The sequence below is a fragment of the Bufo gargarizans genome, chromosome 6 (genome assembly GCF_014858855.1).
Source record: "Bufo gargarizans isolate SCDJY-AF-19 chromosome 6, ASM1485885v1, whole genome shotgun sequence".
Lineage (NCBI taxonomy): Eukaryota > Metazoa > Chordata > Amphibia > Anura > Bufonidae > Bufo > Bufo gargarizans.
The window spans coordinates 191,192,709-191,220,642 of record NC_058085.1 but is presented as its reverse complement, the minus strand read 5'-3'; the positions used below and the strand labels follow the sequence as shown (position 1 = coordinate 191,220,642).

At 42.4% G+C, this 27,934-nt stretch overlaps 1 protein-coding gene across 2 annotated transcripts; it reads left to right on the top strand.

Moving 5' to 3' along the window:
• The first annotated feature begins 506 nt into the window (after positions 1 to 506).
• Positions 507 to 26,872, top strand: LOC122940269 (myeloperoxidase-like). 2 transcript variants are annotated; one of them, XM_044296831.1, is made up of 13 exons: positions 507 to 627; positions 4,420 to 4,513; positions 7,497 to 7,672; positions 9,691 to 9,811; positions 9,902 to 10,031; positions 10,393 to 10,599; positions 14,570 to 14,882; positions 16,482 to 16,642; positions 16,726 to 16,978; positions 19,752 to 19,922; positions 23,675 to 23,912; positions 24,490 to 24,701; positions 24,803 to 26,193. In XM_044296831.1, the coding sequence occupies exons 1-12, from the start codon at positions 552 to 554 to the stop codon at positions 24,695 to 24,697; spliced, it is 2,148 nt and encodes a 715-aa protein (XP_044152766.1). In that variant the 5' UTR covers positions 507 to 551; the 3' UTR covers positions 24,698 to 24,701; positions 24,803 to 26,193. The 2 variants fall into 2 exon arrangements, with proteins under 2 accessions (XP_044152766.1, XP_044152765.1); XM_044296830.1 differs by lacking the exon at positions 24,803 to 26,193 and adding an exon at positions 26,201 to 26,872 and having other exon boundaries at positions 508 to 627.
• Positions 26,873 to 27,934: the final 1,062 nt, after the last annotated feature.

Here is a 27,934-nt window from a genome sequence, read left to right as displayed (position 1 = left end):
ATGCGTTTGTGTGCATGAGGCCTAACCTTGTTATATCATCCAGTCCTATTTCAGTCATCTGCCTCTAAACATTCTATTATTTTGCCATACAAAAACCTTCTTAAGCAAACGACCAGATATTTCCTGTGTCACAACTGCTGTGTCCCAATTCCTAAAGTATTAGGGTGTTACAGAGCCTCCCCCTGGGTGTTCTCCATTCACTGGTGGCTCCATTGCAACACTATAAATGCCCACGAGGCTCTGCTGACCAGCACAGAGGGCTACTGATGTGAGTGATGAGCAGGCTCCTTTCCTTTTTCATGTTAGAGATGAGCAAAGCGATTCTGAAATTGGAAATTCAACCTTGTTTTTCTGATTCTAACAAGCCGGAATTCCACGAGAGAGTTTTCTAGGCAATTGGGACATTTTAGATTCGGGTTGAATTTATTCAGGACCAAAATCGATTCCGTTGGCAGATTTGACCAAATTGGACCTGAATTGAAATTTAAGAAATGTACTAATCTCCCTCCAGCCTCTTCTCTTATACTTTATGTTTTTTTTCCTTCCACAGCATGGCTTCTCTGCACACTGGCGTTTGGTTGCTGCTGGCGTGGGGACTGATGCACACAGCTTCATCCTCTTACTATGGTAAATCCTAATTATTCCATTCATTACTCACTGTTATGTCTGATATACCATTATATATACATCTTTAGTAGTCAATGTACATTATACTTACAAACTGCCTGGCCCCATAACAGACATGTTGAGGGGACATCACGGTTTGTGGTTCCATAGATCAGCTGCAGGAAACTCCTCACAGGTATCCTCTGAAATGTGAAGCTGTGGATGCACGTACAGTCTGCTGAGATTCTGCAGGAAAGTTGTTGGAAATGGGAATTTTCTGCACTTTCCAAGCTCTGATAAGAGAAATCCAGCATTGCGTCTCCATAAAACAATCTTTTACTGGTCACTTCCTAAAAAGATCCATAAAGGGCAAAGTCACATGCTACGCGTTTCAGGCATCACAGCATCAGGCTCTATAGTATGCTGATTGACAGTAAATTAGGTCCTTGGTTTTTCAGCCTGTGGTATTTAACCCCAGTGGTGGAATATATCATGCCCTGCACTTCCAAATTTTAGCTTCATAAAGTTGCAAAATGGGGGGTTATTTGCTAAAGCATTTTGAGACATTTTGTATTTTTAGCCCACTCTATTTTTGAAAAGTGGATAAAAGTGGACGGGAAAGTGTTGTGGTTAGCCTGCCAAGCTGATTTAAGCCAGATTTATCAATTGTGACTTTTTAAAAAGTCACAAAAATTGTCACAGTCTTTCTCTAGCAAAAGGGTAGAGTAGGAACAGGAAATGTACCCCCACTTCCTACTCTACCCTTTTGCTAGAGAAAGACTGTGACAATTTTTGTGACTTTTTAAAAAGTCACAATTGATAAATCGTCTCTCGAGAGATGGAAGTTTCAGACTTGGTCCAAATGTATCAAAAATTGTGTGATATTTAATACATTTAGTGCAAAGTACTACATTGCAGACTCCTACAAAGCTGACTTAAAGGGTTACTGAGTTTTAAGAAAATGTTTGATAGATTGGAAGAAAGACGAGACAGAGGGGATATGATAGAAACTTTTAAATACATAAAGAGAATCAACAAGGTAAAAGAGGAAAGAATATTTAAAATAAGAAAAACTGCTACAAGAGGACATAGTTTTAAATTAGAGGGGCAAAGGTTTAAAAGTAATATCAGGAAGTATTACTTTACTGAGAGAGTAGTGGATGCATGGAATAGCCTTCCTGCAGAAGTGGTAGCTGCAAATACAGTGAAGGAGTTTAAGCATGCATGGGATAGGCATAAGGCCATCCTTCATATAAGATAGGGCCAGGGGCTATCCATAGTATTTAGTATATGGGGCAGACTAGATGGGCCAAATGGTTCTTATCTGCCGACACATTCTATGTTTCTAGATCATAGAGATGAATCAAAAGTTTTGATCGGTGGGGGTCCGAGTGCTGAGACCCCCGCCGATTGCATGAACAAGGAGAGAGAAGCACCCATTATCACGCTCTTCTGTCTCCTGCAGCGAGGAGAGACATTGGGCCAGATTTATCATTACACTTACATCTTACTCCACTTTCACATATGTCCAAAGTCACTTTATTAATGGCCCTTTAAGACTGTGATAAATGTGGTTTGACGGTAGCAGTTTATCCTTCAGTAAGCGGCTTTACAAAAGTTGCACGTCTTTACGAAAAAGTCGAATGTTCTATTAAAAAATTTGCATAAGATAAGCATGGTCCTCATTGGAGTGAAATAGCGCTTTTTTTTTTTTTTTTACTTTTTTTGATTCATTTACATAAGACAACACTCACACAATTTTTAGAAAACTGGCGAGCATAGCGCAGAGCCAATAAAAGGCGAGAATTTTTGTACAGTTTTAGCGATTTGCAACTTTTTCACTACATTATTTTGACTTGAGCTAATGATAAATCTGGCCCATTGTGTTTTGTGCTGCACTACAGTATTGCAGGCCGGGCCTACATCTGTTGCCCCTTCCTTGCCTATTATAGGAACTACCGTACCATGCGATCACCCTTAACTGTAATCATTCTATCCCGTACTTACAGTATAACTACCGTATCCCCATGTGAATGTACCAGGAACTGGTAAAGGTTTCAAGTTTCACTTGACCGATGTCCCTCCTGCCCATTTTTTTAAGAAAAGTGGACAGCATTGCATATAGGGAAAAGTTGCAAATTGTTGCGCAAAACGGGCCTTGTGCACAGTTGTGTGACCTTTCTATGACAGCAAACAGGCGTCATTAATGAATCCTCTCAGGGTTTAATTAAAGGGGTTGTGTCACTTCAGTAAGTGGCATTTATCATGTAGAGAAGGTTAATACAAGGCACTTACTAATGTATTATTACCCACATTGCTTCCTTTGCTGGCTGGATTCATTTTTCCATCACATTATACACTGTTCGGTTCCAAGGTTACAGATCACCATGCAATCTATCAGTGGTGGCCGTGCTTGCACGCTATAGGAGAAAGTGTCAGCCTCTCTGTTGGCTGGGACCACAGGAGCTCACATAGGCTGGTGCTTTTTCTTATATTGTGCAAGCACGACCACCGCTGCTGGACTACAGGGTGGTCTGTAACCATGGAAACGAGCAGTGTATAATGTGATGGAAAAATGAATTCAACCAGCAAAGGAAGCAAAATGGAAGTTTTGAAAAGCAGAAAGGGGGAAATTTCTTTCATACGAGACCACGCCTAAATCCACCCAAAATACATACACATCCAATCCCACCCAGTCCCCTTAATGCCCCTGCATAGTAATTATTCCCCCTTTGTACCACCACACAGAAGTTATGCCCACATTTTGCCCCGTCACAGGAGCAATACCCACATTGTGCCCCCTCAAGTAGTAATGCCACATGTGCCCCCTTCACAGTAGTTATGCCCAGAAGTGCCCCATTCACAGTAGTTATCTCCAGATATGTGCCCCCTTCACAGTAGCAATGCCCACATTGTGCCACCTCACAGTAGCTAAGCCCATATTGTGCTCCCTTCACAATAGCCATGCCCAGCTGTATCCCCTTCACAGTAGATATTCCCATATATGCCTCGTCACAGTAGTAATGCCCAAATTTTGCCCTGTCACAGTAGCAATACTAACATTGTGTTCCCTTCACAGTAGTAATGCCCACATTGCGCCCCTCACAGTAGCAATGCCCACATGCACCCCCTTCATAGTAGCTATTGTGCCACCTTCACAGTAGTTATACCCAGATATGCACCCCTTCATAGTAGTTATGCCCAGATATTTGGCCCCATCACAGGAAGAAAAAAAAGGCAGCTGAGCTGAATGGTGAAGCAGGGAGCGGACGGTTCCCTGCTTCACCATCACAGGCAACTGTCTCTGTGTCCTATGGATGTATGGATGCCAAGACAGCTAAGAGAAGGAAATACCTCAGCCATTCCGTGACCGTGGTACAGCCACTGAAATCCAGGACTGTCCCGCCGGATCCTGGATGGTTGAAAGGTATGCTAGTGCACTGTACATTATTGAGGGATTTATCAAAATTGGTATAAAGGAAAATGTCCCAATTAGATTGATCCTTTCATTTTCCAAAGAAGCTCTGAAAAATGAAAAGTGGAATCTGATTGGTTGCTAGGGACAACTGAGCCACTGTGTACATGTAGAGGCAGATGACTAGGCCGGCTGGCTGGGTCCCCCTCGCCCCTTCTCTTAGAGGATACAGATGCTATGGCTGCTACGTGGGAGCTCTATTCTTGTGGACTCCACTAATGAACTGAACGGGTTCAGGGAGCGAGATTACATTTATAAGTGTTTGGTTTTGTCATTTTCATGTAAACATCATGTGTCCTTATGACTGTTGTAATTTTCTCCTTCATTTTATTCCGTAGATGGAATTGAGGAAGTGAATAATGACTTTATTGAAAGTTGTTCAAAGGAAGCCAAACACCTGGTAGATACGGCCTATAAAAACACCCGCCAAATGTAAGCAGACGTACAGGGAGGCGGTGGGTGATGCAGGCTGTGGTTTTACAACTCCAATATATGACGATAACGACAGCATCCAAACCTAGAAAATGTTGCAGGATGCTAGGAATTGATGCCGCTATCCCATATAACTGGTTTGTGAAAATGATGTGTAAAGATGGGCATACAAACTATAGGGCAGGTTTAGAAAACTGTATAGTAAGAGAAAAACTCGTTGTTGCCTATAACGACCAATCACAGCACAGCTTTCATTTTCCAAGAGCAGAATGCAGAAAGAAAGCTGTTTTGTGATTGGTTGCTATGGGCAACAAACACAATTTTCCTTTTAGACAGTTTCATAAATCTCCCCAATATTTTCTCTCACTTTCACACTTCATGTGAGAAAAATCACACATTTACATTACCTTCTATTCATTTTCTTGTGTCATAGTTAATGAAACTATTTTATGGAATGGAAGCATATATGATAAGTGTTCTCAGATGTCAGAACCAGTGCCAGTCTTTAGGCTGGTCGATGCATTGTGCAAGTTTCTATTGATGCCCTCACCCATGATGTGCCATATAGTGCCTGAACCAAACACTCATTCAGTGCCCAAATACCATTGGAAAAGGCCCCAAATAACACTCAGTGGGAAGATTTACTAATCCTGTAAGTGGTGTAAACCTAAAAAAGGTTGTCTAGATCTGCACCAGATTTATCACAAGGGCTCAGGCAGGGATAGACTATTGGGTAGCTTAAAGGGAATCTGTCAGCAGATTTGTAGCTATGAAACTGGCTGACCTGTTACATGTGCCCTTGGCAGCTGAAGACATCTGTGTTGGTCCTATGTTCCTATGTGCCCGCATTACTGAGAAAAATTTTGTTTTATATATTTGCAAATAAGCCTCTAGGAGCAACGGGGGCGTTGCTGTTCCACCTAGAGCAGGCATGTCCAAACTGCGGCCCTCCAGCTGTTGCAAAACTACAACTCCCAGCATGCCTGGATAACTTACAGCTATTAGGGCATGCTGGGAGTTGTAGTTTTGCAACAGCTGGAGGGCCGCAGTTTGGACATGCCTGACCTAGAGGCTCAGATCTCTCTGCAAGAGCCGCTCTTCTGCACTTTGATTGACAGGTCCAGGCAGTGAAAATTCCATCACATCCGGCCCTGTCAATCAAAGTGGAGAGGTAGCAAGAAATCCCAGCAGACGCTCTTTGTCTTTAAAACATCTCTTTCTTTATTTCATCAATGCAGATATATATTGAGGACGCGTATCGGCCCGCCCAGCCTACATGGCCGATACGCGTCCTCAATATGTATCTGCATTGATGAAATAAAGAAAGGAGATGTTTTGAAGACAAAGAGCATCCGCTGGGATTTTTTGCCAAATTTCCATTGTAGTGATTCCTTTCCCGTGCCGACGAACTGGAAGTCAGGTGCTGACCATTTTTACAAGTAATCAAAGTGGAGAGGGGGCGCAGCAGCTGCAGAGAAAACGGAGACTCTAGGTGTAACAGCAACACTCCCGTTGCTCCTACAGGCTCATTGTATGTATTAAAACATTAATTTTCTCTGCAATGCGGACACATAGATATGAACATGGGACCAACACAGATGTCTTCAGCTACCAAGTGCTCATGTAACAGGTGAGCAGGTTTCAAAGGTACAAACCTGCTGACAGATGCTCTTCAATTTGAAACAGTTTTGGTAGGAAGTAGGTAGGAAGTGTTTAAAGATTAGGCCACGTCCTGTTCCTATGAAGACACACTTCTTTTCTGACAATCCATGTCTCCATGTCAGGATAGGGACAGATCATTTCTCTAAACCTAGATGTGCCAAACTTTGCCACATCTTGGTGCAATTTACTTAGAGTTACAACCTTTACCAACAAAAAAGTAAGTAAAGCCAGACCTCAAAGGGGTTGTGGGGGCATGGCTTGACATGGGGTGTTAAGTCGCTATGTTATAATGTGGCTCCCAGTAATAATAGTGCCTCCATTAGTGCCCCCCAGTAATATTAATGCATCTATTAGTGCCCCCCAGAATTCATAAGGCCCCCATTAGTGCCCCCAGTAATAGTTATGCCCCCCATTAGTGCCTTCCAGTAATAGTAATGCCCCATATTGCCCCCCAGTAATAGTAATGCCCCCATTAGTGCCCCCAGTAATAGTAATGCCCCCATTAGTGCCCCCCAGTAATAGTAATGCCCCCAGTAGTGCCCCACAGAATTACTAATGCACTCACCTCCTCCATTTGATTTTGCCACTGTGAACACTCGTTGCTCACTGGAAGCTCGGGACAGGAACTGCGCTCCAGCGTGATGATGTCTCACAGTTCGTGTCCTGCACATCCAGTGAGCAGCGGTTTTCATCGCGGCATGATTAAATGGAGGTGAGTTATTTTGATGGGGGCAGGGGGGGGGGGTTGATGGGGGCAGGAGTTAACGGCTGTAATAATGAGCACTTCACAATGGAAGTCCTCTTTAGTAACAGCCCTTATGGAAAAAGGCTGGCAATTATTATTGCCAGTAGAAAAAGAATTAAAGGTAAATAGTGGCTTAGCGGCTCAACCAAGAAACCAAAAAAGGACAGGTGCACACCCCACGGCGCCCCCAATGCCGTAGCAAAAATAATAAAAAAGTCGATATAAGAGCGGGGGACACTCAATATCTAACAATATACGGACTACCACAATTGCCCAAATAGCATAAACACTTTCTTCTCTATATACAGATATTGAGTGTCCCCCGCTCTCATATTTACAGTAGAAAATTACCGGCACTGGCAGGGGCATTAAAATTCCAGTTTGGCCGGTGAGATGCCGGCCAGGTGGCAACCCTGTTTTCTCCAGAATCTAGGTGCACTGACTGACAAAAAGATATAATAAGAAACCACTCAGCACAGAATTGTCAATCTGCTTAGACTAACAGGATAGTATTCCAGGGGGGACATTCACTGTGACTACCGTCTGGAGAAGCTAACATGTCATTCTACTACCCAGCTTGAAAGAACGCTTAAAGAAGAAGATAGTTGAGGCTCGCGACCTTATGGCTTACTTCAAGCAGCCCGTTGCAGGAAGCAGAAACGCTATACGAGCTGCCGATTACATGGGCACCACTCTGGAGCTTCTGAGAGGAAAAGTCAAATACTTTTATGACCGTCCTTTCAATATTACAGGTACCAAGTCCACTATTAATAGGTAAACCACCTGCGAATGAGGGTTTACATAGCTTTCATTATATTTTCCCAGCTCCTATCTAAAGGTCTTCACACACATTAAACTATTTGAACCTATCATTTTCGGTGGGAATGGCTGACATTCTAATTCAGGCATCAGCAATCTCCGGCACTCCAGCTGTTCAGAAACTTCAACTCCCAGAATGCTTCATTCACTTCTATGGCAGATAGAAGAGCAGCCAATCATGTTTGCATGCTGGGAGTTGTAGTTTCACAGCAGCTGGAGTGCCGAAGGTTGATGATCCCTGTTCTAATGTGTATAGTGAGCTCCCAACGCTCCACCAACAGAGTAGACTCTGGAGTCCTCAGGGGAGAGAAGGACCAGGTGATTGGAATTTCACTGTAAATCTGCATAAAGCTTGTTTGTATGGTGATCGGTCCTGTAAGCCGGCTTCACACATAAGCGTACCCGATAAGCTCTGTTTACAAGCGTGCTTATCGGGCGTTTACATACGTGCCGAGGAGACAAGCAAACGCCCATTGTCGTGCGTTCTTGCTAGGTCTATCTGCGGGAACGCGCGACAATGCGCCCCAAAGAAGCTTCTGTACTTCTTGGGGCATCGGGCGTTTTACAGCGCGATCGTACGTGCTGTAAAACGCTCAGGTGAGAACCATGCCGATAGGGAAGCATTGGTTTTTGCTTGTTGAGCGTTTTACAGCGCGTAGGAACACGCTGTAAAACGCTCAGGTGTGAACCCAGCCTTAGGCATTGTTTGCCAGCAGTATATTGTCCTGTGTAAGCAGCAATGTTCTGCCAATAAGTAAAGCATCTGTATGGGGATGAACAACTGAGCAGATGATTGTAATCTAGCTGCAATACTAGACACTTCACATGGACAGGAGCGATGCTGTTTCTGTGAAAAAAAACACAGGCCACCCCTTTAACGCCATAATGTGTGAGGGGATGTATGCAGCGGGCCTCTGCAGTGGCCTGGGCCCGCTCCATACACAGCGGGTGGCGGCTGTATCATACAGCCGACACCTGCCTGCACTGACCGGATCGCGCCGCCCCTGTCATTTAACCCCAGCGTTGATTGTGGCACCTGTGAGTGAAGGCAGAGGGATGCGGCTCCCTCTGCCTTCCGATTGGAGCCTTCGCAGTGAAGTTGCAGGGCTCCAATCGGTTGCCATGACAGCCTGGATGCTACTGAAGCGATCCTGGCCTGCCATGGCTTTCTCCATACTGAGCTAAAAAAATTAATAAAAAATTAGGTATCACTGCGACTGAAAATGTCTGAACTATTAAAATAAAACATTTACTGTACAGTGAACGCCGTAATAGATAAAAAAAAAACATCTTGTCCCCCTAAAAATCAAATAACAGTGATCAAAAAGACTTGCATACCACAAAAATGTTACGCAACTAAACAAGCCCTCCTACAGCTCTGTAGACCGAAATATAAAAAAGCTATGGCTGTCAGAATATGACAATGCATTTTTTATTTTGCCACTCAAAGAATTTCTTTCCCGTTTTCCAATAAAAGATATGGAAAATGAAATGGTGGCAATAAAAAATGCATCTTGTCCTGCAAATAAAAGCCCTCAAATAGCTATGTGAATGGAAAAATAAAAAAGTTATGGTTATTGGAATGTGGGAAAGAAAAATCCAAAATGAAAAAATGAAAATCGGCCTCGACCTATGCCATGATTGATGTAAAAAATGAAAAATCGTATAGTACATGGCAATACCTTTCTAACAAAGCAAGAACCAGCCCTGTACCTCACATGGGTCCAGAGATCTCCACATTTACTGCTCCAGTTGCTCTGCTAGATCATGTTCAGCTGGCAGCTCAGTAGGTGTGTCCTTTCTGCTGCAGCTCTCTCCCTGTAACTGCCGTAGCTTCTAACAGAACATATGGCTGTGCAGTTGAAGATTTAAAATGAGTGCATGCCACCGTGCTTTGTGACCCAACCCCTTTGAGTTGACTTTTTCATTATTGTCAAACCTTGTATTTCAGATCTACTAACAAAGAAACAGATTGACACTATATCTCAGATATCAGGCTGCACAACACAATACCTCCCAAAAGCTTGCCAGAACAGTCAATATCGCACCATTACTGGAGAGTGTAATAACAGGTGAGAGGCTATCACTAAGGTCACCCAATTAAAATCAGAGTTAGAAATTCTCCACTGGAAGTAAATTCATTTTCGTCTGACTGTTTTCAGGAGAAATCTCTATCTTGGTGCTTCCAACACTGGGTTTACGCGTTTGCTGCCTGCGCAATATGAAGATGGCGTGTCTCTTCCTCGTGGCTGGACTGAAAATCGTATGATTAATGGATTCCGTCTCCCTTTGGTAAGAAAAAAAAAAGTGGTGGTTGCACTCCTCCCCGGGACAATGTTTCAGTGAGTCATTAATAACCAGGTGTCCAAAATCTGTTACTTTGTGGTTAAAAGTAACAGATTTTGCAAATGAGCTCTTAACAAGCTCTGCCTCTGATGCCACCAGATGTAAGGTATCCTAGAAGTCAATGTTCGACCCTTTAAATAGGCCTTGAGACACGACTTGGATAATAAATAAGCCAACATCTCATCTGCAGACAACTGTTTCGGGGTAATTGCCCCATAACAGCGCAGAGAGTCTTGGCTTAACTGGGTGAAAGGTCAGGATTTGGGGGTACTTTGTGGTTGAAGCTCACAGCTATATTTTTAACTAGGCACGTCAAGTATCCAATGAAATCGTAAGATTCCCAGTTGAAAATATCACCCTGGACAGTGGCCGAGCACTTATCTTCATGCAATGGGGACAATGGACAGATCATGACCTTGATCTCTCGCCTGAGACTCCTGCAAGGACAACTTTCCTTGACGGTATTGATTGTGATACCAGCTGTGCAAGAGAGCCCCCCTGCTTTCCACTCAAGGTAAACAATGCATTTTAACAAGCTAAGGGTCCTTTTTATACAGGTGGCGATGGATGGTACAGAAATTGGATCAGTGTTTCTTTAAGGACCTTCACATGGGCAGATTATTGCCCAAACGAGTAGCAGCATGAACGATAGGATTATTTGTGTGGCTGTTTGTTTTACATTATCGTTGGCAATTATTGTTATGTCAGCATTAAGATCCAATCAGCTAACAAATGGGTGATTGCTCACTGGTTGGCTGATCGGCCTTTTACACAGGTCAGTGATTGGCAACAAACCTTTTTTTTTTGGCAGATATTCGGCCTATGTAAAATCATCTAGTAGTACAGTGAACCAGCGCCCAATTTAGCACACCCTCTCTGATTTTTCTGTGACAGATTTGCAATTTCTTTTTATTCTAAGCCAGTCATCCCCAACCAATGGCTCAAGAGCCAAATGTGGCTCACTTGGCCCAATTGCGATATGAGCCCCAGACTTGCAAAATTGCAGACATATCCTAAACTCCATACAATGCCATTTTCCATTGTATAATACCTATTTTCTTTACTATGCAACATGTGTAATGTGATGTACTATTTGTTTCACTTTCTTTGCTTCAGCCAGTCTGTGCTCAAAGGGAATCAGAAAATAACCTATTATTTAAAGGGGTTGATATTGATGATCTATCCTTATGATAGGTTATCGATATGTGATTGGTAGGGGGCAGAATCCCAGCACCCCAGACGATCAGCTGTTTGAGGAGGAAGTGGTGCTGTGAGTGCTGCAGTCTCTTCCTGGGCCAGTGATGTCACGTTCATTGGTCACATGGCATAGGCGCAGCTCAATCCCATTCAAGTAAATAGGGAGAGCACAAAAAATGGAGACCACAGCACTTCTTCAAAGAACTGATTGGCAGGAGTGCTGGGTGTTGGACCTAACCAATTGGGTTATCAATAGTACCCATTGTACAATAACACCTGAAAACCACTTTTAACTCAAGTTTTTATGTTAAACATATTTTTTAAAGAATTTTGGGTGATTATTCTTATTTTTTTATGTCACTATATATATAAAAAAACTGGCCACTAAGCCTAATAATGGGCACCAATGGTCTGTACAGATAGCTTTTCATCATTATCATCATAGACAGGATTACAGAAGCATAGAAAGATAGAATGTGTTGGCAGATAAGAACCATTTGGCCCATCTAGTCTGCCCAATATACTGAATCCTATGGATAGCCCCTGGCCCTATCTTATATGAAAGATGGCCTTATGCCTATCCCATGCATGCTTAAACTCCTTCACTGTATTTGCAGCTACCACTTCTGCAGGAAGGCTATTCCATGCATCCACTACTCTCTCAGTAAAGTAATACTTCCTGATATTACTTTTAAAACTTTGCCCCTCTAATTTAAAACTATGTCATCTTGTAGCAGTTTTTCTTCTTTTAAATATTCTCTCCTCTTTTACCTTGTTGATTCCCTTTTATGTATTTAAAAGTTTCTATCATCTCCCCTCTGTCTCGTCTTTCTTCCAAGCTATACATGTTAAGGTCCTTTAATATTTCCTGGTAAGTTTTATCCTGCAATCCATGAACTAGTTTAGTAGTTCTTCTCTGAACTCTCTCCAAAGTATCAATGTCCTTCTGGAGATATGGTCTCCAGTACTGAGCACAATACTCCAAATGAGGTCTCACTAGTGCTCTGTAGAGCGGCATGAGCACCTCCCTCTTTCTACTGGTAATGCCTCTCCCTATACACCCAAGCATTCTGCTAGTATTTCCTGCTACAGTGACAGATATAACCTATATATATATAGATAACACAGATTCCACCATTCACAATATGTGATGGTCACATCTTATGAACTCCCTCCTGACCTCTGCACAGGTCACAGAGCATGCCTAGAAAACTCTCCCATAAAAGTCAATGAGGTCCCCTCCTGTCCATTGTATGTATGGCCCATGGTGGCTTCTGTAAAGTACCGTATTTTTCGCCCTATAAGACACACCGGCCCATAAGACGCACCTAGGTTTTTGAGGAGGAAAATTTGAAAAAAAATATTTTGATGGTGGGGGGATCTGTGGATGGCATTATGATGGGGGGGATCTGTGGATGGCACTGTTATGGGGTGGTGGATCTGTGGATGACACTGCTATATGTGTCATCCACAGATCCCCCCCATAACAGTCCCATCCACAGATCCCCCCATCATAATGCCATCCACAGATCCCCCCCATCATTATCCCCATTCACAGATTCCTAGGGAGGGGCTGTAGTAGGCGGGAAGAGCGGTGGGGCAGTGCAGGCACTGTACTCTGGCCCCACCGCTCAGTATGTACTGTATTATACGTAGTGTTAATCATCCGATCTAAACTGAATAATGACGCGCTCCCCCTGCTCCCCATGTGCTTACTGGTATACATGTCATGCTCCTGTAGTAAGCACTAGCAGCTAGCAGGCAGGCCGGGCGGCCGTAACTCACTGAGGTCACGTGCCTGCTCTGCCTACTTCATTCATAAAGTAGACGGAGCAGGCACGTGACCTCTGTGAGTTACGGCCGCCCGGCCTGCCTGCTAGCTGCTAGTGCTTACTACAGGAGCGTGACATGTATACTGGTAAGCACAGGGGGAGCGCGTCATTATTCAGTTTAGATCTGATGATTAACACTACGTATAATACAGTACATACTGAGCTGCGGGGCCAGAGTACAGTGCCTGCACTGCCCCGCTGCTCTCCCCACCTACTACAGCCCCTCCTCCCTCCTCACTAATACATCGCAGTCTGCGATGTAAATTTACAGCATTCGCCCCATAAGACGCAGGGGCACTTTTCCCCCACTTTTGGGGGGGGGGGAAAGTGTGTCTTATGGGGCGAAAAATACGGTATATCGCTAAATGCTGTTAAGAACTGCTCAGGCGATATGGCTGCCCCCATAATCATGTTCAGTAAATAGAATTTTAAAAAAATCTGAAAATAAAAACAGATTCTAAAGAAAAGGATATGTCGCTATCGGTTTTTATCAGGTAGAGCAAATCATAGACGACACACTCCTAAGAGATAACATCTAAATGCCCTGGCCATACAGACGTGTTGAGTTCCAAGTTTCACATTTAATATGCCTCTACTACATTTTTTTGTGGAATGTGTCTCCTGATAATCATGCACAGTTGACTATGGTTTGGTGAGCACTGCGAGGCACTACGTTTAGAGACGTTGACTGTTTAATCTGCATTTGAAGTTTTTCTATAAGCTACTATTGTTTGCAGCATTCATAGTTATATACACAAATCAGATCTGCCATTATCTAAACTATCATATTGGCGGGGTCTGACACCCGGCACCCCTGCCAATCAGCTGTATGAGGAAACGGCGTGCATAGTGCGCACCTGCTGTCTCCCTTCTGTCTGCCTGCTCACCACTGTTGTCTATGGCAAAGCAGATACAGGCAGGAAGAGAGAAGGGAGACAGCACATGCGCACTATGCACGCCGTCTCCTCATACAGCTGATTGTCGGGGGTGCCGGGTGTCAGACCCCCGCCGATGTCATATTGATGACCTATCCTAAGATCCGAGGCTACGTCATCAATATAGGAGAACCCGGAGAACCTCTTTAAGCCCCTTTAATCACAATACAAAGTAGAACTCTGCATTAATTTCTCCTTTGGGATGCTGCAGAAAAATCGAACATTTGGTACAGAGTATGGGAGTCCTAGAAGGAAAACACTCTCTGAAAAGCTTTTTATGAAGGATACTTCTAGCAAAAAGGGAATGTCTAAAGTGGCAAACCCATTTTAGCCAAGGGCCATGTCGAAAGAAAGGAAGAAGAAAGCCCATTAATTATAATGTGGCATCTTTAACTTTTTAGGGGCACACAAAATAAATTGTGAAAGAAGAACTACATTTTAAGATTAGCAAGCAACATTTGGTATTTTAGATTTATGCACAACTTACATTGTTATATCCGGTGTCTATTCTTGCCTGTAGATTCCACCAAATGATCCTCGGTTTACAAATCGCAGTGACTGTATCCCATGCTTCCGCTCCTCTCCTGTGTGCACCCCGGGATCTCCAATCCGTGAACAGATAAACATTCTCACCTCTTTCCTCGATGGGAGTCAAGTGTATGGCAGTGATCTGCCACTGTCTTTTGCACTACGTAATAACACAAATCAGTTTGGACTTATGGCCATTAATCAGAACTTCACGGATAATGGGCTTGCATATCTTCCATTTGAAACTGTAGAAGAAGACTTCTGCGTCCTGACGAACAGATCTGGAATCCCTTGTTTCTTGGGAGGTATAAATCTGACATAGTTACAAAGTTAAAAAAAAAATGGTGAAACAGTGAAAAGTGTTCAGTATTGGATTGGTCTACTCACAAGTGCTCATTTAGGCTTCTAGATGTGACTTCAACATCTACACCCCCGATAACCATAAAATGTTGTAAACTCTCTGCATGTTCTCATGATTGACCCTTAAAAACGCAGTACATGCTCTGCTCGCACTGGCATCATGATTTCCGTTTTTATAGGAGCCATGAGGGATATGATGGCTCTGTTAGGACCACTAATGATCTGCTTGACAGATCTCTTTTTTTCTTCATTGACTTATAGTAAGTTAGTGCTGTTTGTGTCAGGTATCAGTTTCGACTGTCAAAAAGCAACTATAGTCTCAAGGGAGTGTGCCTATAGTGACACTGCACTTTCACAACAGATGCACATTCATCCAACAGTTTTCTCCCGTGTATGGCCAACTTATAGTGGCACTGTAGAGTAAAGAGTTCACGGCACTCAAATATGGAGAACTGAAAAATTTAATCTTTATTAAAGTCACCCTTAATTTTTAATATATGGGGCCAACGTTTCAGTCCCTCCCGGACCTTGTTCTTGGCCTGTAGTAATCATCGAGTGAGGTGGCGTGGTGGCCACCACACTCCGTGATTACTACAGGCCGTGAACAAGGTCTGGGAGGGACTAAATCGTTGGTACCTATATATTGAAAATTTATGGTGGCTTCAATAAAGATGTAATTTTTCATTTCTCCATATTTGAGTGCCATGAACTCTTTACTCTACAATTTTGGGATATCTTCCCATCACTGAGCACCAAAGTATACTTACAAGTGGAGTGCCAGCCATTTGATTGCACTGCACACTTTTGTGGCACTGCACACTTTGGGAAAAGTTTTGATTAGTGGGGGTCTGAGTGCAAACACCCCGAGCGAAAGCAAGAACGAGGAGAGAGAAGCACTCACATAGTGTTTCTTTCCTCCTTGGTGAAGCTAGATAAACTCAATAGAAAGTCTATAGGCGCCTATGTCAGCCGTGAAGGAGAGAGCGCACACTAGGTAAGTATGTATTTCTCTTCCTCATTCTGGAGTCTTAGCACTCGGACCTACACTGATCAAAACTTGATAATATTTTGCTATAACATATCAAAAGTTTTCCCAAAGTGCAGAGCCATTTTAATCTGACCATACACATGAGAAAACTGTTGGATGAATGGGCATCTGTTCTGAATGGGAAAGGGGAGAAAACCATTGCAAGACACCTATGGAATGCTGCTTACCTCCCTGAGGAACAAAAGGATAGAGCAGTTGGAAATTAACATGTCCAATCTCTTTTTCTGTTGGCATCTGCTGTCAGAAGAGAGTTGGAAGGCCCTCACACGCATTACATGGTTGGCCGATTCAAACAAAGAGGCCAGCTTAACGCAAGTGTGAATATAGCTTACATTCTTATCATTCTCCCTAGAACCATGTTTGAAAGCCTAGGCCCGATAATGTGACTTTTCTAATCTACTATTTTATTATTATTCTACTGTTCTCATGACTCTCTCAATTATCATTGAATATCTTCTTTATTAGACTATAAGATCCTTTATTTCATTATTTGTAGGAGACCCCCGTGTCAGTGAGCAACCTGGTCTCACTGCCTTTCACACACTCTGGGTACGTCAACATAACCGCATAGCTACAGAACTACGGAGGATGAATCCGCGTTGGTCTGGTGAGACCTTGTATCAAGAAGCTAGGAAGATCGTAGGGGCAATCTTGCAGGTGCTATATTTTTATTTATTTATTTATTTTTAGTTTTTGTACATTCTTTATAATTGACGTTTATATTTTTTCCCATATTACAGAAAATCACGTACAAAGATTGGCTGCCTTTACTGTTGGGATCAGAGATACAAAAAGTTCTCCCTAGATACAGAGGTTACAATGAGTCTGTAGATCCAAGGGTGGCTAATGTATTCACTATCGCGTTCCGCATGGGCCATACTCTCATACAGCCAATCATATATCGTCTTGATAAAGGCTATCGTCCCTATGTTCCAGAGCCACAGACCCTCCTACGCTTGACTTTCTTCAATAGCTGGAGAGTGGTCAGCCACGGTAATATTTCCATGTCAGATCAAACAGTATAACACAAAATGTACATTTACAATGGTGTATAGCATGATGAAAACAAGCTTGTGTTACTGAGATTGATATCAAAGTTAAGGATTCCTGTGTGTAACATTTGTGGATTTTTCCCCTGCATATATGGACCGTTATTTCTTACCATAAGACATGCCCATGTCTCCAAAATCCTCTGCTAATCAATCTGTATAGCACTTATACACAGATTGAAATCCACTGTATAACTATGGAGTTAAAGAGGACCTGTCACCTCTCCCCTATATATTTGGAACCCATTTGGAAAGTCTTCAGACACTTACATTTTTTCCCATTCTTTTATGTTGAAGCCATGTGAAAAAAAGCAAGTTCCCCCCCCCCCCCCCCCCCATCAATCTGCACTCAATACCTCATAATGAGAAAGTTGAAACTGAATTTTAGATTTTTTTGGAAATGTATTAAAAAGAAAAAAGAAAAATTTCACATGAACATTAAGTATTCAGACCCTTTCCTAGGACACTTAAAATTCAGCTCTGGGGGTCTCCCATTTTGCTTGATCATCTTTCTGATGTTTCTCCACCTTGACTGGAGTGCACCTATGGTAAACTCAGTTGATTGGACATGATTTGGAGAGATACATCCCTGTTTATATAAGGTCTCACAGCTGACAATGTATATCAGAGTAAAAATTAAGTAATATGGAGGAAATAACTGCCTGTAGAGACCAGAGACATGTGAAGGGTAAAATTAAATTTCTGCTGTGCTGAAAGTTCCCAAGAGCACAGTGGCATCCATAATTCTTAAATGGTAGAAGTTTGGAACAATCAGAAGCCTTCCTAGAGCTGGTCACCCCTCGAAATTAAATAATGGTAATGGAAAGGACTTGTTAAAAAAGGTGACCAAGAACCCAATGGTCACTCTGGCTGAGCTCCAAAGATCCTGTGTGCAGATGGGGGAAACTTCCAGGTCACCCATCACTGCAGCACTCTACCAATCTGGGCTGTATAGCAGAGTGGCCAGAAAGAAGCCTCTCCTCAGTAAAATACACATGAAAGCCCACCTGGAGTTTGCAAAATAGCACCTAAAGTACTCTGACTGCAATAAACAAGATTATTTGGTGTAAAGAAACCAAGATTTTACTTTTTGCCTTCAGTTCTAAGCATCATGTGATGTCTGAAGGAAACCAGGCACTGCTCACCACTTTCCCAATACCATCCCTGCAGTGAAGCATGGTGGTACCAGCATCATGCTCTGGGGGTGTTTTTTCAGTGGCAGAGACAGGGAGAATGGTAAGGGTTGAGGGAAAGCTGAGTGGAGAAAAGTACAGAGATATTCGTAATGACAACCTGATCCAGAGTATGATGGACCTCAGACTGGGCTGAAGGTTCCCCAATGACACAGCCAAGAAAACACTAGAGTGGCTTAGGGACAACTCTGTGAATTTCCTTGAGTGGCCCAGCCATCTCTGGACAGACCTAAAAATAGCTGTCCACCAACAGTCCAACCTGACAGAGCTTGAGAGGACCTGCAGAGAAGAATGGCAGAAAATCCTTAAGGAGGTTATGCTATGATTGATGTAAAAAAAAAAATCTGACATGATATAGTACATGGCAATACCTTTCTGTGTACCTCACATAGATCCTTAAACCTCCACATTCACTGGTCCAGTTGCTCTGCTAGATTATATTTAGCCTAGCAGCTTAGGGAGTGTGTCCCTTCTGCTGCAGCTCTCTCCCTGTAACTGTAACAGCCTCTAAAAGAACATATGGCTGGTGGTAGTTAAAGGTTTAAACTGAGCATGTTCAACCAGGTCAGTGAGATGGACAAATAATAAGCAAAAGAACAAACAACAGGATATACTTTATTGAACAGCTCTCTGGCTATGCTACATTTTTAACCACAGGCAATTGCAAAAGTATTAAGATTCAGGTGTTGGTTTAAAAAATGTAGAACATATTTCGTGACACAACCCCTTTAAATCTAGCTGTACTTCATCATACCCAAGAAGACTGGAGGCTGTAATCACTGCGAAAGGTGTTTCAACTACGTACTGAGTAAAGAGTCTCAATACCTAGCGTATGTCAATGTAAAATTTTAGTTTTTCCTTTTTAGTAAACAAGCAAAGATTTTGAGCATTCTGTTTCTCAATTTCTCATTATGGGGTACAGAGCACAAAATGATGTGGAAAACGTGATTGTTTTTAACATTTTAGCAAAAGAGTGCAATATATCAAAATGTGAAAAAAGTGAAAGGGTCTGAAGACTTCCCGAATCCATTGTACTTATGTTTCCCATGTAGTAACAATTTTTGAGCATTTATTCTTATGAATCAATGTAGTGCTATACTTCGATTATTCTTACTAGAAGTTTCTAATTGAATTGGATGCTCCAGAATTATTATTACATGGGGAATTCAAGTAGTTATTTAAACAGACATGTTAGGAAAGATGACAGGTTCTCTTTAAATTATAAGATTCTGGCATCCTTCATCCAAATTTATGTCTAGTCAGAGGCAAGATGACTACTATAAAGATATATTTAGAGGTCAATCGGCATGGAATGGGGGACCAAAACCAAACGGGGTTAAAAAGTGAATATTTACATGGACTAAGCACATTTGTGCCCCAGCAAAGTGGTAGTCACTTTTCAAGTCCAATTAACAGTTCGACTAACAAAATACATTTTCTGCGCTAATATTTGTGACTTTTCTGGACATAAAGACCTGAACATTCAGGAGCATCCTGTTAAACAATCTCACATGTTGCACGCAGGTGGAGTTGATACTCTTCTCCGTGGACTGATGGCAAATCGAGCAAAACTTAATCGGCAAAACCAACTGGTCGTGGACGAGTTAAGGGAGCATCTCTTTGGGCAATTGAAACGTACTGGGCTTGATTTACCAGCCCTAAATTTGCAAAGGGGCCGTGAGCATGGTATACCAGGTAATTACTGTAGATTTTCATCTGTGAGGGGTATGACATGCAAGCAATCCTCAAATACTTAATTGTTTTTCCCAGGGAGAAGTTTTACAGTACATGTCAAAAATAGAAAGCAAGCTTAACTTACCTCCACCAATCCTGCCAGGTCCCCGCTGCTCCATCTCTCCTGTCCCAGCTTGACACACCAGTAGTGATGAGCGAACTTCTGTTTTAAGTTCGGCGTCTAAAGTTCGGCTTCCGGTTAGCGGAGAATCCCGATCTGGATCCGGATATGGATTCCGACTTCCGTTGTGGTCCGTGGTAGCGGAATCAATAATGGCCGATTATTGATTCCGCTACCACGGACCACAACGGAAGTCGGAATCCATATCCGGATCCAGATCGGGATTCTCCGCTAACCGGAAGCCGAACTTTAGACGCCGAACTTAAAACAGAAGTTCGCTCATCACTACACACCAGGAAACATCTTAACTTGTGATTGGCCGAGTGGAGCTTTTCTGGTATTTCTGGCGTTATTGAGCTGAGACAGGAAGTACAGAGCAGTGGGGACTGGAGCAACATCAGAATGGCAGCATCTGGGATCGGTGGAGGTAAGTAAAGCTTTTTTGCTATTTTTAACATATATTCAACAGTAAGCTGCTCCTGGCTGTATCTATTCTCTTTGCTGAGTATCTGCTCTTTCTGCTAGAGAGTGATAGAGATACCAGCAGCAAGGGGAGGAGGTTGGCAGACACAGATTGCACTGTACTAGACTTTAGATATGGGAGAGAGCAGACAAACGGTAGTCTGCAGGGAGGGCAAGGTAAAATCACACAGAGTGTGTAGAGAGACGGCAAAGAAGAAAAGAACCAAGGCTCTGCAGGCATAGGAAGGGGGACTCACACAATCCTCAGCATTAATGTCTGCAAGCACATGGGAGATATCCCTCATGTGCTGTAGAAGAGTAAATCAGTACAGAGCTGAGAGCTAGTGAAAACAGCAGAATCCTGGCCACACAGACCTCACATCCAGCAAGTATTAGTGGGAGGGACATAACACTTGATAAAAGTCTAATTGCAGATTGCACACTGCATATTAGGAAGTTGTAAAATGAATAAAGGAATGAATATTGCAACCTGAAATGTAGTGCGACTTTTAACCTAGCAGTAATCACTAACGTAAACTAATATTTTTCCTTGCCAAATGTGTCCATAGCCTTTGATACAAGTTGTTGTTATTGACATGTAATTTACACAATTTGTAGGAGCTCGGTAAAGTGTTAATGATCAATTCAGCAGAAATTTTAAGTGTATAACAGAAAAATATCTGTATTGTATTAGAACTTGAACACATTGTTGGAAATGGCAAGTTGAGTGTAGAATTCGCAGGACTTATTGCTCAATATGTTAGGCTATAACTTCTAAACCTGCGCACTGGACGGTTTTAATTCACGCTTTCTGAAATTCCGAAGAAATCTCTGTACTTAAAGAGGACCTTTCACTACTCTACAAACGATAAACTAACTATACCTGTGGGCAGAGCGGCGCCCAGGGGTCCCCCTGCACTTACTAGTAAGTCTGGGCGCCGCTCCGTTCGCCCGGTATAGGCTCCGGTGTCTGCGCTCCCTCTGACTGTTTTCTTGTAGGAGGCGTGTCCCTTGCTGCACTGCTGGCCAATCGCAGCGCACAGCTCATAGCCAGGCTATGAGCTGTGCGCTGCGATTGGCCAGCAGTGCAGCAAGGGACACGCCTCCTACAAGAAAACAGTCAGAGGGAGCGCAGACACCGGAGCCTATACCGGGCGAACGGAGCGGCGCCCAGACTTACTAGTAAGTGCAGGGGGACCCCTGGGCGCCGCTCTGCCCACAGGTATAGTTAGTTTTTCGTTTGTAGAGTAGTGAAAGGTCCTCTTTAAGTTCGGTGGATACGTTTTTTGTTATTTTTTTTTACAAAATCAAATGATTAGCTTAGAGCAGTTTTCCTCAACTTGAATCCTCAGGGCCCACCTGCTGCTCATGTTTTCAGGATTTCCTTAGTATGAAGCGGGTGATATTATTAGTGTCAGTGCGTCAGGACTTACCACGTGGGATGTTCTGAAATCATGACCGGTAGGTGGGCCCTGAGGACTGAAGTTGAGGAACACTGGTTTGAAGGTTGTCTTGTGAGCATCAAGAACATTTCTAAACCTAATTATTTATTTTTAGTTGATGAATTTCAGCTCATTAAAATCAAGAATAGATTCTACCTCCTGATGTCCTACAGTATAAGGCCTATTGCACACGACCGTATGGCTTTTTCAGTGTTTTGCGGTCCGTTTTTCATGGATCCGTTGTTCAGTTTTTTGATTCCGTTGTGTTTCCGTTTCTGTTCCGTTTTTCCGTTCCGTTTTTCCGTATGGCATATACAGTATACAGTAATTACATAGATAAAATTGGGCTGGGCATAACATTTTCAATAGATGGTTCAGGAAAAAACGGAACGGAAACGGAAGACATACGGATGCATTTCCGTATGTGTTCCGTTTTTTTGGCGGATCCATTGACTTGAATGGAGCCACGGACTGTGATTTGCGGGCAATAATAGGACATGTTCTATGTTAAAACGGAACGGAAAAACGGAAATACGGAAACGGAATGCATACGGAGTACATTCCGTTTTTTTTGCGGAACCATTGAAATGAATGGTTCCGTATACGGACCGTATACGGAACGCAAAAAACGGCCAGTAAACGGGAAAAAAACCCGGCCGTGTGCAATAGGCCTAAGTGATATATGACACGAGGACTTGGAATGAATACTGTAGTGCTGCAATAAATTATTGCTTTGTGTTTGAGACCAAAATCTAAAGAGGTTCTAAAACCCACTGAATTTTCATTTTATAAATATTTTAATATTTTGGGGACTTTTGAAGGGACCTGTGAAGAGACCACCTCCCACCTGCTTCCCGTTGCTCTGTTCGGACTCTATGACTTCTGGGCTGTCTTCAGTCTGCAGCATAAATATATGTACCTGCGTGAACTTTTAATCCACAACATGTCAATTTATGCTGCAGATTTTCACCATGAAGTTCACCCTTTTCAATGAATAGGGTAAATCTGTGGCAAATCTGCAGCAAAATAAGCTACAATCCACATGTAACATGTGGGTTTTGCAGTGTATTAATGGTGGATTTTGCCATGGAAATGCAACAAAATCATAGCAGAACTCACCTGCAGAAACACCATCCCTTGTGGCCGCACCCTTAACACAGATCCTGAACAGCGTCTGAAATAACGTCCGTTTAAGAGCTTATGCACTTGACCGTGTTTTTTTGTCCGCATCCGATCTGCATTTTTTGTGGGTCAGATGCGGACACATTCACTTCAACAGGGCCTCAAAAGATACGGACAGCACTCTGTGTCTGTCCGCATCTGTATGTCTGTTCCATGGCCCTGCAAAAAATCCAATTCTTGTCCAGTTTACAGAAAAGGATAGGACAGTTCTACAGAGTGCAGGACGTTCCATTCCGCAAAATGCAGAAGGCACATGGCCGGTATCAATGTTTTGTGGATCCGCAATTTGCGGACTGACTGAGAATTGTGATATTTTGTCTAGCACATCAAAATTCATGAAGACCAAGGAATTTATGCATGCAGCTAATACAAATATAAAACGGCAGTATCGTATATATTTCTTTTATGACACTTTTATTACGTCTTATAGGTGCATCAGTGATTTTGTCACCTATGGGTTTCATAAATCCTGTACTGTTCCTAAATATGGTATTTTTTTTATGTAGGATACAATGCCTGGAGAAGGTTTTGTGGATTTTCTGCACCAAGGAATGTGAATGAGTTAGCTGCTGTGCTGAATAACAGGGAGCTGGCCCAAAAGTTCATAAATCTGTATGGCACACCTGAAAATATCGACATTTGGGTTGGCGGGGTTGCTGAACCTTTAGTTCGTAATGGCAGAATTGGGCAGTTGCTTTCATGTCTGATTGGCAACCAGTTCCGTAGAGCTCGAGATGGAGACCGGTAAGTATATTTAGAAAACACAAAAGCATTTCAATGAGGTTGCAAAATATTTAAAAGGAGGATTGGAGGACTGTACAAGGGAGTGGGGAAATATTCCCTAATATTTCCTTAAGGCTTCTTTCACACAAGTGTATATGCAATGCGTAGATGGTGCGTACTTTGTGTACTGGAATCCACTGCTAATATTTATGAATAGGGCTATTCACATGTGCATATAATTTCCACCAATATGTGAAATACACAGCCCTGTCCTAGTTTTGTGCATATTTGCGTCCAAAAACATGGCTTCTTTCTTACAGAAACAACATCATACCTGTATATTGTGTATGGTATTATAGAGCGGTCTCGATCAGTTGCTCTGCGCTGTAATATTAGACACAACCCACGGACAGGTGTGGAAGAAAGCAGTCATATGTTTTCTTTATCCCGAACAACTCCTTGTGAAATATAGTGTGAAATATAGTTATTTGAAAATATTTTTTATTTAGATATCTTATATGACCGCAATTTGCTGATTTACAGGTAATATAACCAAATGGTTATGTTTCATAGACTCCTTAATTATTTTTCTATGTAGGTTTTATTATGAGAACCCAGGGGTGTTCACCTCCGCTCAGAGGAATGCGATCGAGGCAGGGACATTTGCACGTGTCATCTGTGACAACACTGGGATTACTGAGGTTCCTCGAAATGTCTTTTTGGGCAATCAATATCCTCGTGATTTTGTAAGATGTCAGAATATTCCAGCCCTGGACCTCAGACCATGGAGATCAACCAAAGATTAAAACGGTGAGCTTGCTTTTAAGTTTACAAATATTATTAGTTATCTGAAATACAAAAAAATAAAAATAAAGGCAATGCAAATTATTTATCTTTAACCCAAACCCTAGGCAAGAAAATTGTCAAAACAGAAAAACGGGGAATGGAAAATGTATAGAGGGAAACCTCTCCAAAAGACCAAGTTTTTGAGAGGACTACCCCTTTATCTAGGACAGATCTGAGAGGAGCATCCTTGTAGTAGACCAGTTTCAATGCAGTTTTGGATGGTTGTCTCACAGAGGCTTTTACTGTAATGGGTTTTGATGTTGTTATTATTATGAATATACTTTCTCCTGAATCCATAGTTGCCAACAGTCTTGAATTTTTAGGCACAGTCCTAGTAAATTCTGGTTGTCCCAAATGGAAAATGGGCAGGGCATATGTGCACCACACTCATAAATGGATAACCCCAGGTGGGTTTGTCATGTCCCAAATTTACTAACTACAATGTTGGTATGTATGCAAATCAAGTTATGGTTTAGGTAAATTGCAAGAAAGCAACTCCCCAATATGCATCTATTGATTGCTTTTAGCAATAGGGTCCGAGTCTGGGTATACATTAAATAAAGGTACTCTGAACCCATCATCAGAATACGAGATGCTACCTGCTGTCAGGTGTAGGTGAAATAGGCTTGACATGTGCTTAACATCGAGAAGGGTTAAGCTCCAACATTCACTCTGTCTTGTATAGGGTATTTAGACACAGGACTATGGCAGCAAACATAATTCCATGCCCATACTATCAGAAATCTATATATGACTTTGGTTTTAGAGCTTATAGAACAGTCAAGGTAAAAAATCAATTCTCTCCTCTATATTATCAGACTTTTGATTTGACCTATTAAGGCTACGTGCACATCAGGGGCCAAATTTCAGTATTCTATTCGAGCGATCCCTTTCACTGTAATGGGGTCCATTGGATTTCTATTATGAACACGAGCATTTTGCTGGACAAAACACTGCTGCAGATGTGGAACCTCCGATGTACCCATGTGAACCTAGCCTTACAGAGGTTGTGCAGGGGGTTTATATTGATGGCCTATCTTCATCGTTATCCCAGCACCACCGCCAATCAGCTGTTTGAAAAGGAGGCAGTGTTTGTGCTGCTTCATCTTCAAGATTACACTGCCCATCATCTCACTTGAATGAGGCGAGAAGTTGTAATTTTGAAGTGGAAGCAGCTCTTGCCCGAGCGCAGCCTCCTCCTCAAACAGCTGATTGGCAAGGGTCCCTGGAGTCAGAACCCCTGTCGATCTGATATTGACGACTCTCCTGAAGATAGGTCATCAATATAAAGCCCCTGCACAACCCCTTAAATTAGCCTGACCTAAAAAGATTGCATTGATTCTGTCCATCTTCAAACCTTTTGTAGAAGCTGCATTGGAGAAACATATTAATATAAAAAAACATCATATATAGAATGTTTATACTAATTAGAATGTATTCATTTTAGCTTTTTTGTTTTTCAGATAACCATTACCATCTCAGAACTGGAGATAACCAGAACTCACCATATATTCCCCAGCCATATATTCCCCTGTATATAGCTCCACAAGCTCCACAATTCCATGTTCTATTGCTGTCTTTAAAACACTGAGGGAGATCTATCAACGGAGTGTAGCTATAGTGGGTGTAGATTTGGCATCAGGGCCATGGTGTTTGTCGTGACCCCAAAGCCCTTCTGCCACATATGAAGACACCAATATTATAAATGGCACATGGTAGGTGAGGCTCTTTTACAAATTTTGCATTGGGGCCCAAGAGCTTTAAGCTACACCTCTGTCTATAAAAACTAGTGAAAGGGAAAAGTTGAGCAGCTGTTCATATCAACCAGTGACATTTCATCGGTTATTTTTCACAGGCCCCTAGAAAATCAAAGCAGAAACCAGATTAGTTGCTATGGGCAACTGCTTCCCCTTCTCTTTGTATCACTTTTGATAAATCTTCCCTACAATTCCTAAGCCTAAATAAGCTTCTTAGTTATAAGGATTGTATATCGTTCTTGCCTTTACTATATATATTATATATATTAGTATTCAATACTTTATAAATGTTTATGCTTTTCCTGCATTTTCTAACATAAGAAACATTGTGCAACATTTCAAATAATTTCCAAATAAAAATATAAAATTTGAACAATCTTTTTACGTGTATTTTCTTTATGCAAATAGTGCAATATAATGATCTATGTAGTGCAATATAATATATGTATGCATGCTGTATATACAGTATATATATACATACATACATACACACACACCATTTTATTTTTTTGCTTTATAAAATGCACCCGATGATAAGACGCACTTAGGTTTTAGAGGAGGAAGAGAAGAAAAAAACTATTTTAAGCCAAAAGCAGTGTTAAAAAGTTTAATAAAATAACAGAATAATATTTTACACTGTTATGAGGGGTCCGTTGCTTACACACTCATATTGTACATCTGCTACTGACACACTGTTATGGAGGGAATCTGCGAATGACGTATTGTTATGTGGTGGGGGGATCTGCAGATGACTGTTATGTTATGTGACTATACCTCCCCTCATCCTTAAGAATGCATCCTGGCCCTGCATATTATTCTGTACCCATGTACTATGCCAGGATGAGCTGTTTCTGCCTGCTGCGCTAAGCTAAGAGAACTGCATGTCAGCGGTTAGTTTAGTGGAGCAGGCAGAAGCAGGAGCTCGCTCCGCTCAGCTAATCCTGGCATAGTACATGGGTACAGGGTTTTTCTGTTTGTTTATTTGAGGGATGTATATACTTTCCTCTTGTGAGCCTAATTGAATATACCAACCAGTATAGTGACTGTGAATCGGCCCTTTAAATATCTCTATTGCGCTACCAGCTAAATTTGTCTTTCAAGTAGCGCACTATAGTGTAATACTGTTTATTTGTGGAGTGTGGAGCATGTTTTGGCCTATTCATTCCTCCCTACTACCGCCCAGTTCCGCCCACCCATGACATTACCATGTGGGGCATGTCTGTGCCGCTTGTGTGCGCCGTCTCCTCTTCTTTCTGGGGGGCGTGTGCAAGCGGTGCGGGCGCGCCTCCTTTGGATGCGATGCCGGTCGCGTGACTAGTTTGGTCATGTATTTTCTCACATGATTACTCATGTGATCGCTCACATGGTAGGAGGGGCGGGCCTTTAGTCAGTCCACGCGGGTTTAACCGCTTGCCGCACACCTAACGCTGAAAGGCGTCA

Bases quoted from the DNA above. Each gene is read 5' to 3' on its own strand.
- LOC122940269 (XM_044296830.1), top strand. From the start codon at position 552: ATGGCTTCTCTGCACACTGGCGTTTGGTTGCTGCTGGCGTGGGGACTG. The intron at 628-4,419 runs GTAAATCCTAAT...TTTATTCCGTAG, and splicing joins AGCTTCATCCTCTTACTATG to ATGGAATTGAGGAAGTGAAT. The intron at 9,812-9,901 runs GTGAGAGGCTAT...GACTGTTTTCAG, and splicing joins ACTGGAGAGTGTAATAACAG to GAGAAATCTCTATCTTGGTG.